This window comes from Zophobas morio, unplaced genomic scaffold (assembly GCF_036711695.1).
Source record: "Zophobas morio isolate AGI-343-1 ecotype UQ-CSIRO unplaced genomic scaffold, CSIRO_AGI_Zmor_V1 ptg000083l, whole genome shotgun sequence".
Classification (NCBI taxonomy): Eukaryota; Metazoa; Arthropoda; class Insecta; order Coleoptera; family Tenebrionidae; genus Zophobas; species Zophobas morio.
Window position 1 is genome coordinate 268,897 of NW_026972188.1, and position 16,211 is coordinate 285,107.

At 35.9% G+C, this 16,211-nt stretch overlaps 2 protein-coding genes across 2 annotated transcripts; one reads left to right on the plus strand and one right to left on the minus strand.

Moving 5' to 3' along the window:
* Nucleotides 1-5,993: 5,993 nt before the first annotated feature.
* LOC135144122 (soluble pyridine nucleotide transhydrogenase-like) lies at nt 5,994-8,795 on the plus strand. Its single transcript, XM_064076115.1, has 15 exons — nt 5,994-6,058; nt 6,180-6,259; nt 6,664-6,731; nt 6,808-6,904; nt 6,957-7,101; nt 7,154-7,224; nt 7,276-7,361; nt 7,417-7,477; nt 7,530-7,720; nt 7,777-7,857; nt 7,908-8,019; nt 8,081-8,239; nt 8,293-8,369; nt 8,422-8,513; nt 8,572-8,795. Exons 1-15 carry the CDS (start codon nt 5,994-5,996, stop codon nt 8,729-8,731), a joined length of 1,545 nt encoding a protein of 514 aa, XP_063932185.1. The 3' UTR covers nt 8,732-8,795.
* Nucleotides 8,796-14,766: 5,971 nt separating this feature from the next.
* On the minus strand, nt 14,767-15,480 carry LOC135144145 (testis-expressed protein 11-like). The gene is made up of 6 exons (XM_064076137.1): nt 15,464-15,480; nt 15,345-15,415; nt 15,167-15,268; nt 15,051-15,118; nt 14,902-14,995; nt 14,767-14,843 (listed from the first exon to the last, which is right to left on the minus strand). The coding sequence occupies exons 3-6, from the start codon at nt 15,218-15,220 to the stop codon at nt 14,796-14,798; spliced, it is 264 nt and encodes an 87-aa protein (XP_063932207.1). The 5' UTR covers nt 15,221-15,268; nt 15,345-15,415; nt 15,464-15,480; the 3' UTR covers nt 14,767-14,795.
* Between the last annotated feature and the right edge of the window lie 731 nt (nt 15,481-16,211).

Here is a 16,211-nt window from a genome sequence, read left to right on the forward strand (position 1 = left end):
TAGGAATAGATGCAAATGTATTTTCATTATGCAGCAAGACTACTTTGAGACTTGCTATAAAGGAATAACAGAAAATGCGTCACTAAGATGGGTCATATTTTATTTTATAGCATTTCATGAGCCATCTAACATAATTACAACAAACGAGACTTCCCTTTTTGGAGAAAAACTGAGGGCATTTTTTATTTCGGAGACTGTATCACGAGACTGGTGCTCCAGGTGACAGTGTTGACTCTAGATACCTTTAACTAAGTCGTTGAGCTCACTATGAGAAAAAGGTCGGGGGTCCTCAATAATAGAAAAATCTGAGATGGATTTATCCTGAGGTAATAATATAGTTCCGTCCTCCGAATCACTCTGTATATCATCCAAACTGAAAGGTGGGAGGAAAACTGGTATTTCAGAGCTATGGACACTTGACGGATAGCTATATTTTTTGTATTAAAGCCTTTCACATCTACGAAACATAATAACAATCACTCGTCTGATTTTGCAGTTCACGCCACTTCATGGGAATGCCAAAACAGAATGTAATTTTTCTTACCTTGAATTGCAAACAAAGGTCTTCCCCGCACCTTCCGCACACCTTGTGAGGAGCCCGAGGTTTGTCTTGATCCCCAGGTTTCAATTTGTAATAAGCAAAATACACCTTGTCCTCAAAATCACTTATGTTTGATTGTTGCCTTTCAACTATGTAATCACCAAAAATAAAACAAGAATACAGTAACGTTTGAATGCAGAATGCAAACTGAGCGACTTATTCATCGACTAAAATCCAGAAATTATTTAGCATGTTGAAAAATGATTACATTCGACCTCAGGTTTGTTTATTCTCAATCTATTGCCCCAAAGAACATGTTTAAACCACCTTTTGCTACAACAAAGTAAATGTGTTGGGATATGATCGTCTAAGCTCCTCACACCTTCAAACCTTTCGACACCCCCCACCTTCATCCCACCCATTTTCTATTAATATTATTTTTAGATTCACTCCTAAGAATGTTATTAAAAAGTAAGAAATAATTATTAGATATGGTTTTTAGAATCAATAATAGGATACCAGACTTCATGTTGAAGGGAAAGTATTTTTTTTATTAAAAATTAAACTGAAAATATGTGTTATAGTTGCGATCACAAAGTCTAGTGTTGGAGGGTGGATAAATATATCCGTTAATCGAGACAAGTTAATTTTCACTTTATCTTTGAAACCGAATCTTTTAGATGAACTTTTGTGGTTATTACTACCAGTGAGTAACAGGAGAGAACCTACAAAGAATCTTTGGACCATGAATATTAACGTGGGGTCATTAAGGTAATTATCTTTAGAAGTGGTAGATTTAGGAAGTTTATCTGAGACCAATATATATATATATGTATGTAATGCGTACGCCAAAGACAGCTTTAACTTTTTAAAGAGTGCGAGACAGTTTAATAAACCCGCTCTCCATCTACTAATGTTACTCTTTACAGCGTTACAGTCCTAAGATCTCTACACGATAAGAGAGGTCGAACTCACATGAGTAAAAATCTATAAGAAACAGTAAAAAACCCCGGTGCAGTTTGTTTGGAGGCATGCAGTGTCATCAGCCTCGTAACACTGTAGCCACTCGAATAAGGCGTCGTCGCTTGCAGATAAGATTCATTACGAAAGCAGTTAGGGAGAAAGTCAACTTCGCGTGTTGTCGTGGAGGTGTGGTACGCCATGATCACAGCGACTTCGAATTTAGCAGCAGCAAAGTCAAATAAGGTGGGCGTCGTCCTTAGTCAGGTGGAAGATGTTGAAAAGGTTATATACGAGCCTCGGAGAATTGAGCAACGACCGTAAAAGTTCTGGGATTAGTTCTTAGTAACTTCTTTTCGTCGCCCAACTAGAACAAAATTGGTGGATGATTCCGACGAGAGTTCTAAAAAGCCTCCGTCGCCGTGGGAATAAGAGCATTTTCAAGGTTGATTTTTAATACATTTGGTATCCTCTTCTTCGCATGAGTGCTGGGTACTGTAAGCCTAAGACGCGCAGTCAGCGCTTCTCCGTATAATATTTAAAAAACTGACTTTTGAGTTATTCACACGGCTATCCAGACAGAGTGTTTGCAGTTAAGGCCCTTACATACAGAGACTGAGGAATAATATATAGTAAGGATGGTAAGTAACTGAGGTAACAAGTGGCTTACTGGGGGACTTGTAAGCTACGGTTACCGATGGAAACACCAACCTTCTTAACTCTTTAGAGGGATAAAAACGATATCACACTATGTCGGAATTTGTCTTACCAAAATAGCTCTGCCTCCGTCGCCTCTAACGACGCGGTCATAACGATGCTTCGAGAAGTTGCATAGATTGAATAAATGCTGGGAAAGCGAACCTCACTAATAATACACAGTTCAATTATTTTGCTTGCATCTATTCCTCCAATCTTGAAACCAGTTTTCGAACCGTTGGTCACGGTGTTAGGGGTTCGTGTGAAGAGCTGTCTTTGTGATCAAGCGAGCGGCATAGGAATTTAGTTAGATCGGGAGAGGACTGCTTCTAAAGTGTTGGTAGAGCAATATAATCGCCGGTAATGCTTGCGGTTATGATAGTTGGTGGTGTGCGCTTTCCGCAATTAGCACAATTGGCAGGACTTGCTGATGCTTTAGTGCGCCGCCGTGTAGTCACCACAATTGACGTCTCGGAGGTCGCAGAGCAGAAAAAACTTGCGTTATGCCAAAAGTCCTAGCGGTGACTGTCCGACTCGATTACCTAGGAGCTCTTTCACCTTAATTTGAAAATGAAAAACTGTCGTTAATTCTAACAGCTTGTGCTAATCATGCCTGGGTACATGCACTAATACTGTTGGTAAAGGACGCTTTGTGAGTTTTCCTTTAACAGTGCCCCCCGTGTGCATTTAGAGGCGAGATTCCTTGCGTGCGCAAGCCTCCCTCGACGGTTTAGACATCGCGATCGAGATCGCAAAAGATTTTGCGAAGTAACAAATTTTAAAGACCTGTTCTCCGGTAGTTGGTAGGTAAAATGTGATAGCGCTTCATCACGCATAAGCGAAGCGATGGCTCGATATTCCTCTGCTGCTGCTGGAAATATCTTAAATCTTAATATGTATCTGTGAGATCTTGGCGCTGTTGGCTTGCAAAAGCTTTTCAAATAATTCTTTTTCTATTTTCGCGGCGAACCACAGGCGAAATTTTAAATTTCGCCTAAAAGGAAAGGCAACCGCGGAAGATGGTTTGAGGGTTGCTGGGGGTAAATCGGGTATTTAACGAGTATTGTCCATATCTAAGTTAAGGCTATCTTTGCGCTTTTCAAAAGATATGGAGTATCTGTGTCTACATACTTTATAGTTACTGATAGAGTTTTTAGAGCTATTACGAAGTCATTAAGGTTATTTTCAAAATTATCATTACTAAATTCATTCTTAGCACTACTATCTTTATTACGGTATTAATATTATTAGTGTCATTATTATTATCTGCCTTTTGTCACGAAAACATCTGCTTCACTTTCTTCTTTGACTATTCTTTTCAAGACTTGTTTAATAATTATAAAAGAATAAAAATTATCTTTTTTTTTTTAATTGTTATAGAAGAAATTTTTATCAGTCCCTTTCATCGTTTAACCTCTTTTTCATAGGAGAAATTTTTTCAAAATCCTGTAACTTCAATTTTACAGCCGAACAGCTCTTCACTAAAATTCTTAATAATTAGCTAATAGATTAGCAATTGTCGTCCGTGAATTGCTTTCCAGAAAAGAGGAGTTCATTTCATGAAAGTTAAATATTTTATAGCAAATCTGTAGTACAGCGTTCGCATACTAAATGACAATTATTTTGTTTGCATGTTGAGAACTATTATATTAAGAAATGTAGAATATAAAGTAAGCACGTGGTATGAACATTTACAAAACTACGTGGAAATTAAAAATATGCAGACTAACAGGTGGTACAAAGACACAAGACACAGTGTTTGTTGTAACTTGACACCATAATAATTGATTTTCTGCTTCTTAAGGCGGGCGTCCATTTTTTGGCGTGGTTTGTCAGAGTTACTTTCAACAGTTTTAGCTCCTTACGCTTATAAAAGATCTTAAGATCATAACTTTTACCTATTTGCCTAAGCTGGAAAGTGTGTTTTCTAACTCTTTTAACACTAAACTTAAAAGAACTTATTTTGACTAGAAATTTGACAACCATCAATACATTAAGTAATTTTTAGACAGCACCGTTCATTTTACTCTCGCAGCTATGTGAGTTGATGGTTAAAACTTTCTTAATGCTTACTTAACAGATACCGCAATAACTGGGAGCCCGTCGGTGAGCAGCCACATTGTGTAAATGTTGATATCATTTGGCTCAACCTTGGCGCCCGCTAAATTATTACATGGGGCTGGGCTGGCCAATTTTTGTATTAGTGAAATTTTTTATGTACGACACAGATTAGAACACCTGTGGCTTTAACAGGAAATCCAAAGGTAACTAGAATATTCATTTAACAAGGTAATCGTCTACCTCTCCCAAAATCGGTATGACGAGTGGATTTAGTTACGGGCTATATGTATTATGTCTTACCTTACGCACATCTCCCAGAGCGCTCTACCTTTTTCATTTAAGGTCTTATATTTTGCATTAACGAGTTCCTTTGCTTAAAAGTATGTTATGCTTTACTACAGAAGTAACGTTCAATTTAGTCTTTCTATGTTATTTCTTATAGGAAGCTTGGGTTTTTTTTTTTCGTTTAAGTGCTCCTAAGAACGTATTAAATTCAATTAATTTATTAGTTTTCATTATTAATTATTGTGAAACCTCATTAATAAATTTATACACTCTATCTTATTGAATATGCTCTGTTGCGTCACCTTTGGAATATCCATTGGTAAAAGTATTCTAGTAAATCTTCTTTTGAGGGTTAACGCATTAAATTTTACGATAAAGTACTTCAAAAATAAAATAAGGTGCCTTATTAGGTTACAAAAATTGGACATTACTTAGTAAAAAGTTTTTATAAACAAAAAGATGTAGATCTTAATTTATAAGGCTATCAAAATTATACAAAATGCCCTATAAAATTTTAACTATGTTTCGCAAAAACGCTTTTAACAAACCTAAATTTAAATAAAACAATAAGAAATTGCCAATTTTTAAAGCAGGAAGCGAAGTTATTGATCGAGGCCACAATATCGTACATTTTTACAAAAAACGAGAAGCTGATTGGTCCAGACTTGAAAGCCCTACCTTGAACTCTTAATCCTCAAAAGCAAAGATTTTAATGTCAGAAATGAAAGGAAACATAACTATAATAATCAATTTCTCGATGAGAGTGTTATATTATTTTCATTGATTAGTTAGTTCCTAGTATATACAAGTTATCTTTTTCTCCGCAAAATTTTTAGACTATGTCTCGAATCTATTAGTAAGCTTCGGCAGACTTAAGTATCTAACTATGAAAGAGATCAAATATGAGTATAAATCAAGGTTTAAAGCTTTGCAAATAGAGTGACTTAATCTGCTTACACGATCTTGCTACTACTTTAAGGAGTTGATCCTTTGAACTTTAATGAAGTCGATTGAGACTGAGTTCTTATTAGTGATCACCATGTGTATTCTTTTAAGTATGTAACGAGGCGGATTGAGCCTTTGCAAGTTTTTTCTTTTCTGCACCTGAGACCAAAAAGGGTATAAATTCTGCTCTATCTGTATATCTTAGGCAGGTTATATCTTATCTGTGTTGTTAAAGGTTTTTTGGTACTAAAAAAGGTCTTTATAAGTTAGTTCTCCTTATTATATAAATTTATTTTTCAGTTTCTTATAGCCAATCAGTATTCTTGTTTTCCTAATTAACTTTCATATTTTTTTGGGTTAGACAATATTTTACTTCTACTAATCATGATCTTTACTTATAAAACCCTAACCACCTCCCACTGACATTAGTTTTATGTTTACACGTGTATTAGCTGATTTTAAAATATTATATTCAGCGACAATTTCACCGATCATTGATCTTTCGATGTGCTTGTTAAAGCGTTACAGAGTTGTTGGCTGCTGGGGCTATCGATCGCTTAGAAGGTGCTTGTAAGCATTTAGCCTTTCTCTGTTATTCGTCTATTTCTTCATACTTTTGGCCGTAGATTCCTATTGTTCCCCTGTGGTATTTTGAAAATCACCCTTCTTATTTGCAAACTTTTTCTCTCAGAACTACTTACTTTTGCAACTTTTCTACCAGCAATGGTAGCTCGGGAATTGGCCACTACGATCTTGTAGTTATTGGAAGCGGTTACCCATCTTTTATTATATTTCATATTTAAAAATTTTGGTAATAGTTATTATTTACCAAAGTAAATAGTTTATATAAAGGCATACGTCCAGTAGCATGATTTATTTTTTTATACAAAATATGGTACTTTTAAATAATTTATGACAATATTTTTGAAGTATTTTACCGTGGAGGCGGAGGGGATCTCTTTCTAAGTTTTGCTTTGCACTTATCTTGTTAATTTAATAATTACAGATTTAGGGAAATATTCTTAGTTGAGAGGTTTAACAACGAATATTGTCTATTATAATCTTTTTATAAATTAAATGCATCTTAAGAGAATATTAAAATGTGTCAGTATTTGATCTTTATTCAAGTGCGCTTTCAGGATTTTGTTCTGTTATTACTTTGTAACTGATAATAGGCCCCGCTGCACAGAAATGCGCCATTGATGCGGCAAAAAGGAATAAAAGTGTAGCACTAGTTGATAAAGTAATATTTTTGTAATTACATTCTATTATATACTTTACTAATTTCCCCCGTACTTATGAAACTCTTGCAAACATAGAATAATATGCTTGGCGGTGTCTGTGTCCATACGGGGACTATTCCCTCCAAAACCTTCCGTGAGGCTGTCTTGCATCTCACTAGTTTTCGAGATCAAGGTACGGTGTTTAAGGAAACTTTCATGAAAGTCTGATAAACCGAAATTTACAGGATTTTACGGTAAACCTTACTTTGCGGGCAACCTGACTGTTAGTGATATTCTTCGCCGGGTTACTTTTGTTGAAGAAGGAGAGACTCGAGTGGTTCGGGATCAACTCCAACGAAATGACATACAAACTTTTAAAGGACGAGCGAAGTACACACTCACAAGGCCACGTCACTGTGTAGATTACCGTTACTTCTTTCAGATTTCTTGATCAGTACACCGTTGAGCTGGAGCTTGAAGACGCACCTCTTGCTAGTAAGCTAATCTCAGCGGGTAAAATCATCTTACAGCTATGGAACTTTTTTTTTATTGGGCAAATATTAGATCACTTTTTGATAGCCACGGGAACCCGCCCTGTTCGCCGAGCGGATTTGCCTTTTGACGGGAAGCTCTGCTTTGACTCTGACCAAGTTTTTTTTCTGCAGTCTTTTCCTTTTTTTTTAACTCAAATATTCTTCGGCAAAGCTTTTAAGAGGCGAGTGGAGGGTTCCTCGTGATCTTATAGTTGCGGGTGGTGGTGTAATAGGTATAAACTTATGTAGTTTTGGTTTTTCGTGTTTTACTAGTGTTTGCGAAAGGAATGGAGTATGCTTCTATGCTTTCCATTATCCCCGGCAGCCGTGTTACCGTTATTGAAGAGAAAGAAAATGTTTTAGGCTTTGCTGACAGGGAAATAGTTGAAGGTTTATGTCACGTGATGCGTCAACAGAGCACTCGGTTTCTGCTGAACGAAAGGATTAGCTCTGTGAAAGTTTTTTCTAGTAAAACGGTTCTATTTAAATGTTACCCATAAACCTGCTAAATACCACTTTGCTCTTTTTGCAGGGTGGTAAGCGCCTTTCCGTCTTTTTAGAAACTGGAAAGGTTGTTCATGGGGATGCTCTATTGTACACAGTTGGCAGACAAGTACAGTTTTTAAATCTTTTAAAATTATATAAAGCTCTCCCCTTTACTAGGGCAACACAGACACCCTGGGCTTAGTGTCCATTGGCATACAGCCAAATGAACGAGGGCTGATACAAGTAAACCAGTACTACCAAACAACACTTCCTCATATTTACGCTGCCGGTCCCTTGCTTTATTATAAAACGAAACCCTTCTGCCCTATTCTCTTGTGTTCCGCTTCTAGGAGATTGCATCGGCTTTCCTGCACTTGCCTCTACTAGCATGGAGCAAGGACGCTTAGCCTCATGCCACATGTTTGATAAAAATAGTTTTCCAGAAGGTTATAAAGGGATAAAGCAGTTTCCTTTCGGGATATACACCATCCCAGAGATCTCTCTTATTGGTCCTCATTCTTAATTGGGGTACCTCATTTCGCATACTATTTTATATTTATAGGCTATAGTGAAGAGTCTCTGACAGCTATGAGAATGTCTTATGAAGTGGGTATAGCTCGTTACAAGGAATTAGCTAAGGCACGGGGTTATCTTTCTTTTTTGTTTCCATAAAGATATATTTACCTTCTAGGGGCAAATGCTGGGTGGCGGCTACGGGCTACTAAAAATTCTCTTTGACACTCGCACTCACGAGATACTTGGCGTTCATTGCATAGGAGAGGGGTACGAAAACGTTTTATTGATCGGCGAGCAATTTTTATCTTTGCTATTACACTGCTAGAGCTACCGAGATAATCCATATTGGGCAGGTTGCTATGGACGCCAAGTGCCCCATTGAATACTTTCGGGACGCCGTCTTTAACTACCCCACCATGGCAGAAGCTTACAGGGTTGCCGCAATCAATGGTCTACAAAAAACTCATGATCATGTGAGTGCATGAGTATATTGTACTGTGTTGAGCCAGAGATTCGAAACCCCACCTTTTTAGTTACTTACATGTCAGTCTTACACACTTCGGTTATTCGCACTGTAGTTAATAAATTATATCTATTATTGTATTCAGTTTATAAAAAAGTTTAGTCTACACTAGAGCTAAATTCTTTACACATACAGGCTATTACCATATCTGGCAAATCTCAAGCAATATGATCGTTATATATATAGGTTTAAAGTTAGGCGCTATACTGTAAAGAAGATAGCTTCTATAGTTTTTTTAATGTTAGTATTTTATAGTTACAAAGTAATACTATATTTATAAGAAATTGTTTAGTCTGTAACTTTATAATGTAAGTGAGACAAACCTGCTTAAATTTCTCCTTTCTTACACGAGGATTTTTATAGACTTCACTTGATAACGAATTGTTTCTTTGTGCATCGGGTTCAGTAATCTACTTTTTTAGCTTTCTAAGAAAATAGCAGGCGAGTTATTAAATTTCACGGTTATATTTTAGCGTAAAATTACGGAGGTATCAAGATGCATCTTAAACGGAAAAAAATTTGTATACTTTAATTCTTAACTTTAATTCTTACTAATATTTTGCGTTCTAAAAACAGGGCCAAGAGGATAACTTATTCGGCTCCATAGTGAGCTTTTAATTTAAATTACTTTTTTTGTTTTCAAGTAGTCAAGTGTCAAGAAGTTTTATATCTTCGGTAGGTTCTTGTAGACGTTCTCTGTCAAACATTTATGACAGGTCGATACATGATAAATCACTTTTAAGTGAATTAAGATAAAAGTGTATATGCATAAGTTCCAAGTTTAAGAATTGAAATTTTTGCCTATGTTACAAAAAAATACCTTTCAAAATTCAAGTGCTCCTTAGGAATACTAGAGCATCCACATTCTTTTCTTTACTTATAATTTTGATATAAAAAGAGACTTACACAAAACAAACATAGACACGTTTTTTTAACTTTATTTTTAAAAAAGTGCGCTTAACTTTGGGACCCAAAGGGCCGTTAAGCAATAGCACACTACGTAGATATATTGCTAAATAACCGCTTAAGGCCCTCTTTAAAAAGGTTATGTGACCTTTTCTTTCCACTACACGTTTGTGAAATGAATTGTAAAGGTACACAAAGAATTTTAAAGGTTTTCGTGAAACACTTTACACCTTACCAAATGATAGTAGTTTTTCTTTTCAAATAAAAATTGGAACCAAGATATCTCTAACCTTCTAAAGCTGCCTTTTTTTTAAAAATAATATAAAAGTTAGGAGTAATGCAAATACTCATCGTAAAGCAGTGCAGACTTTCAATAATTATAACGTCCGACAACCTTTTCTAATTAAGAGAGTAGATAAAAAGGCGGACAATCGTTAGCATACATTATGGATTTTTCGAGTTTCGAAGTAAAATTTTGCTGTGAAAGGCCCAATTGGTTAACAACGTAAATCCATCAAACCTCAGTTAAGACTTGTCATCGTAGCTCAGAGGTTAAAAGAAAATAAACTTGTTGTCGTGGATTCGATTTCCACCGACTTGGCTCTCTAATTTGGTCTTTGAAGGTTGTGTGTTTAATTCGCCAGTTAAAGAATTTTAATGCCAAAATAAAACCAGTTGCAACATAAACAAACAAAAGGGAGCTTATGCTCCACAAGCATTTAGTATTTTTTTATGGCCTCTAAAGGATACTATTAACAACGTTGCAACACCCGGGTTTATTTAACTACATTAAGATGCATTATCACGATATATTTCTTTCGTCTCAGGATTTTAACGAAAACTTTTTAAAAGCCCTTTACATATAAAACATCTTATACGCACCTGAGTGCGCTGCTTTATAATTCGGAGAAACAGGATGTATGGGATCTCTTAAAAAATAATGCATCTGATGGCTTAAAGGGTTCAGTTTATAGGCTATAAACTGTATAACTGAGCTGTTAAGGCTTACTAAAAATTTATTGAGTTTTAATTGTCTATTTTAAAAGAGAGATGTTGGAAGTGATAATAGTGGACTCGGCGGTAAGGCAAACATTTGTAGTTTCCAATTTGTGAAAGATGGAAACTTAAAAAAAGGGGTATTTTGTAGGCGGTAACAGCTTAGGGAATATATTAAAGAGAAAAGTTTTAAGAGTGGAAGGTCATGTAGACCGTCGAAAAACGCAACTCCTAAAGAGGACTCCCCACAATTGGGTGCGATTAAACCCACGTTCACATAGACTATTCTTGAACGTATTCGTCTTCAGTTTCCCCTATTGTAGCCAAATTAAACCATCATTTAACTATTGATTAAAAATCAACGTGTAGCCTCTCAGTTTTCATTTTTTGGGAATGTGTAGTTTTTAACAATAAAGATGTAATGCCGACGAAAGGTTCGCCAATGAAAGGAGTTTCTGTAGCTCTGGATAGTATATTACTCTATGTTTTATAGAAATTTCGTCCGCTCCTGGGGAAATTTTCACGCGGGTGGCGATGTGAACATTGCCCGATAAATCTAAAGGTTTTCTTCAAATACAATTGGTTCGGGTTGTTAATTGTGCGTAATTATTCGCAACTGCTTAAGATTCCCCAACCGAGATTTTGGGTTCCATCTGGGATCAATGAAAAATTTAGGACTGCCAAATACTATGTAATGAACTTAACCATCCCACACACAAGCTAATGACTTTTATCTTCTGTTTGCACTATTTAATTCATGCTTGCTCTGGACATGAACAACACACAATTTCTTTTTCCACACTTCCATAGCTTTCTTAAGTTTAGTTCATATCGGTTTTCCCAATTACACATTGCCTTTTTTTTTAAAAGGCTATTAAAAATGTCGATAATAACGCATTTTTAACAATATTTAACTACATTAATTCCAAACTTATAAGAAGCTAAGTGAATCTGTTGGTTTTCAAAATTTGAGTACTGTTTGTTTACAATTAGCTTATCTGATTTCTTTTTCAGGGGTTTTCTTCATTAACCTCTAACTTTGTTTATTAAAATTACACTTCCTCAGTTGACCTTAAATTTATCGAATCTGAAATTCTTAGAAAACCTTTCAATGTGTTCTTCTTGGGATCAGATGCTATCAAGCAGTTAGCAACATGCTTTTTAATATTCAAATGGAGCATTTACGTTTTTATTTTTTAATATTAAATAAATTTTTAAGATTATTATTGTATTTTAGAAATTTAAAAGTAAATATTAAAAAATATTCTATAAACTTTTTATATTTTTATTTGTTAAAAACACTAAGATATTTTGTATAGTTAATAATAAAATTATTTATATAACGATTATATCAAAAGAAGAAAATATTATTATATTTTAAATTATATTCATTAATATTACTATTATAATTAAGAAGTAATTAATTTTTCTGTAAATATAATAATTTTATTTATTATTATTGTATTTATTAATATAATTACTATTCTATTCATTAACTGTAATATAATTATAATATTAATATTTGTTATTGTTGCTATTATAGCCCACCCACTTAACCCGTCCATTTTATGTTATGATAAGAAGTAAAATACCTTTTGATTACTTATTTTTTTTTTAAAAAATGTCCTTGGCGCTATTAAAGCTACTGAATTCCGTTTACTTCCAATCTATGCCCCTCTCCCTGGACGTCCCCATCCTTCAATAAGGCATTTTATATTAAGTTTTGAGAGCATCTCTAAGAACCATGGTTCATGTATAATATTATGCTCCTAACAGGGTACAAATGGAGAAAATAAAGGTGAAGTTATTAAGTTAGCTTTCATTTGCACCCGAGGACTAAAGCTTCTGACCGATTCGTACTTATGTATAGGATAATTAGAAAGACAAAAACTTGTACACTAAGAATGCGCATCTTCCTATTTCGTATACTGGTCAGTCTTAATCTCTTGCTAACCGTCACAGTTATACTGCTTGTAAAAAAATTTCTTATAAGGTTTCACATCACATCCAATTAAACCACTTTCTATGGCACCCAATATTTGACTGATTTACACGTTAACTTTGAGGTCTAACTATTTTAGTTGGATTTTTAAGGTATGCATTAGTAATGTTTTTAAGTCCACGAAAAATTCCAGAAGGTTCGTGATATTCCGAAATGTGCGCTTAAATAAACGGGTATAAGCAACTCTACCCTCTGCAAATGCTCGACAACGGCCCTGATGCTACTGAGATTGCTGACGATGCCGTTAATATGGATACATGATCTGTACCTCCTAGTAAAATCTGCGATGGTTTTTTGGAGCTTTTCCGAACCGATAGAAGACGGTGACTGTTGTGATGCCCCAAGGACTTTTAAACCGGTATCAGCAACTAGCAAGTACTGACTTGTCAGTCTCCTGTCAGCGGGTAGGCAAAGTGGGTGAGGCCTTTTTACTGCGCCGTCATAAAGAGGTCTTTCACAACTTCGGCACATCCCTTGCCGGAATTTCAGATAAGGGACTCAAAGACCCAGCAGCCCCTCCGCTTAACTGAATTTAATACTCGCTTTTAACTTTAAGAAAGTAACAAACGCTGTCTTCACGTTGAAAAAGCATTTGATTAAGTTTGCCATGAAGGGCTGCTGCATAAATTGCGCTCTTTATCCGATTTTCATGGCATTTACAATGTGCTGAAGTTATTTATAAATGTTTGCTTCTTCAGCGTGCGCATGAGAGGTACACAGACACCGCTGCGATCTCTGACAGCAGAGGCCCCTCAGGGATCACTTCTCTCCCCTTTTATTTGCAATTTATGTGAGCGACTTTTTTTTTTGCCCTTGCCGTCAAATCCGCACGCACTAGTCACCCTTTACACCGATGATACGGCCGTTTACTCATCGTCGAAGTCTCCCCCCTTGCTATGCAAGCATCTACAGCGCTATCTTGACGCCCCTACTGGCTGAGGCGTTCATTGGAAAGCTTCTATAAATGCGCCTTTTAACTACTAAGAACTGCGTTCCGTTGTTGGGCCCTTAACCTTTGATGACGTGGGATTGCGTGATATGCTCTAGCGAAATACTGGGGTCATCACTGACAACGAACTTTCCTGGCAGCCGCACGTGGACTATGTAGTGGCGAAGGTAAAGGCAGCAACCAAGGAGCTTTACCCTTTATAATGCGACAAGAGCAAGTTTTCCCTACCAAACAAACGGCAATTGTATATGTCTATGTCTTACATCCAGCCAAAAATGACATACGCGTCTGCTGCTTGGGCCTACGACTCCACTGCAATAGCGTCGGCACTTGAAGTGCGACAGAACAAATTTAACTGCGAATGATTACAAAGACAAACGAGTTGTGGTTTATGCGAAATGAAGCCTTTCACCGGGGCCTTCAGTTATACCCTTTAGACGTCGTCTTCCAAAGTAATGCCAATGCCCTTTACGATAGGCTAGTCAGGCACACAAATTGCCTGCTGGCGAGCGAACCTATTTACGAGCCATGGGGTGGGGCACACTAACGCCTCCCACTTCACGCGCGGAAGCGCCAGTTTTTGTTTGTTAATTTTAAGATAATAATGAGACCGTTTCGATTGAAAGGTACTGTGTAATAAGTCTGCGGTCACTACTCATTTTGAGCTCGAGTATTCGAAGATTTTTGACTCGATCGAGCACCAGGGGCCAGGGACTGTCATTTATAAATAAATAAATGCTCGACAAGCAAAGTAATGTTTAAATTGATTTCAGAAGTAGGTGGCCCCCTTCTTGTGTATATCTGACGTATAACTCTATAAAATTTGTAAAACTGATCTCGTAATTAATTTCGCTATTACTTTAGACCCCATAGTTTTTATATTAGACGAGAAGGAAGAGAACTACAAAAATGCAAGAAACCAACTAATAAAATTTTAAAATTGCAGCCCCTGGGGGGTTTCTGTCCATACTGGCGGTAGCCTTGTGCACACAAAACTTTAGCCTCAAATAAGGCAAGTGGATTTAGCTTCGTATCACTACGTAAATGCTACTGCAAAGCAGTAAAATAAGCTGTAAAAAAACCATATCTGAATTTTAATTGTTCCCTCACTACTTAAATATATATTTACTCTGATGAAGTCTATAAGCCTTTATTAAAGTAAGAGCTGTAATCTTACACTTCAAATTTGGCGTTGATAATTTTAGCAAAGTAGGTGTTAAGCTAGACGAAAGAAACGTTTAAGCCGGTACAATATATTATAGTGCAAAAGAAAGAGGACTTGGTCTTGGTAATTATGCTTCAAAGTTTTTAAATTTTCGACTAGAGAAAGAGCGAGGCGACACCAAGACTCGGCAAGCTTGAACTCTAATGAGCTAAGAATTACAGACTGTAAGAACTCCTTTACAAATGGACAATATATAAAGCTGCCTATAAAACTGAACTCCGGTATTCCAAGCCTTTGTGAGTAGCCACTGGACCTCAATTTCGGGAAAAACCTGCATACATTGAGGTAGTGATTTACAATATGAAATACTTCTACGTACAAAAGCTGTATTATTAAGGAGCTCCTGAACTTTCATAATTAACTCCTCTGCCATAGAATACTCTTTCGAGGCCAACTTGATATCAATCAATTCCCGGTAAGCCTTTTAAACCAATAATTAAAAAGGTTCTTTAGAAAAACTAAGTAAAAATACGGTTACTACTTTGTAATACTAATACCTGAAGGAGAAAGCTGCCGTCGTTTAACGTTATAGGTTGCTTAAGAGTTTTTTCTAATGCAAAGATTGCAACTACCTTTCCATCAGGTTTTATATATATTTTATTTGCAAAAAAAATACCCTTCACATTTTGGGCTTCTTTTGCAGCACCTGCGAAGATGTAATAGGTAACGCTACAATGATGCTATAAACATAAGGTACTGGCCATCGACAGGAGATAACTAGCGCAGTCATCCTTGCTTGCTAACTCCTAATTGTTACAAGTGTAAGTAAGACTGTATAACCACATACACTCTTGCTTGGTGCATAGTTTATATAAATATTTAATGATATGATTTTCGAAGACTAATGTTGTCTTATGAAAAAAAACAGTAGTGAAGGCAAAGAATAGCGTAAAACTGTGCTTAAACAGAAACAATCGATGGTGAGGGTACCCTAGGCCAACATTTTAATATCGGTGTATTTATTACGCCAAAAAAAAAATTTTTTTATAATAATAGTTTTAAAAGATGATCAAACTTTTTAGAGATATTGACAATTTTGGAGAAACTGTTTTGTAAAAAGGAAAAACGTTCACGCCAACATGGACGCCGATAAACGTTCTTTAAATTTTTAAAAAGGTTGCTTATGATTACAAAATAGAAATACTTTAATCGTGAGATTCTTAGTAGGTGTTGTTCTCTACAATATTATAAAATGCGTTTAGTTCTTTCCTAGTATATAAGGTTTATGGTCTTATTTATCGGGATGTTGGGTCTAGCATAATACAAGGTTTTTATTGTATTTTTTACACTAAGAAAACCCAAAGTATACAAAAGAACTATAATCACATATAAGAGAAACTACTTGTAGTAATATAAGTTAATAT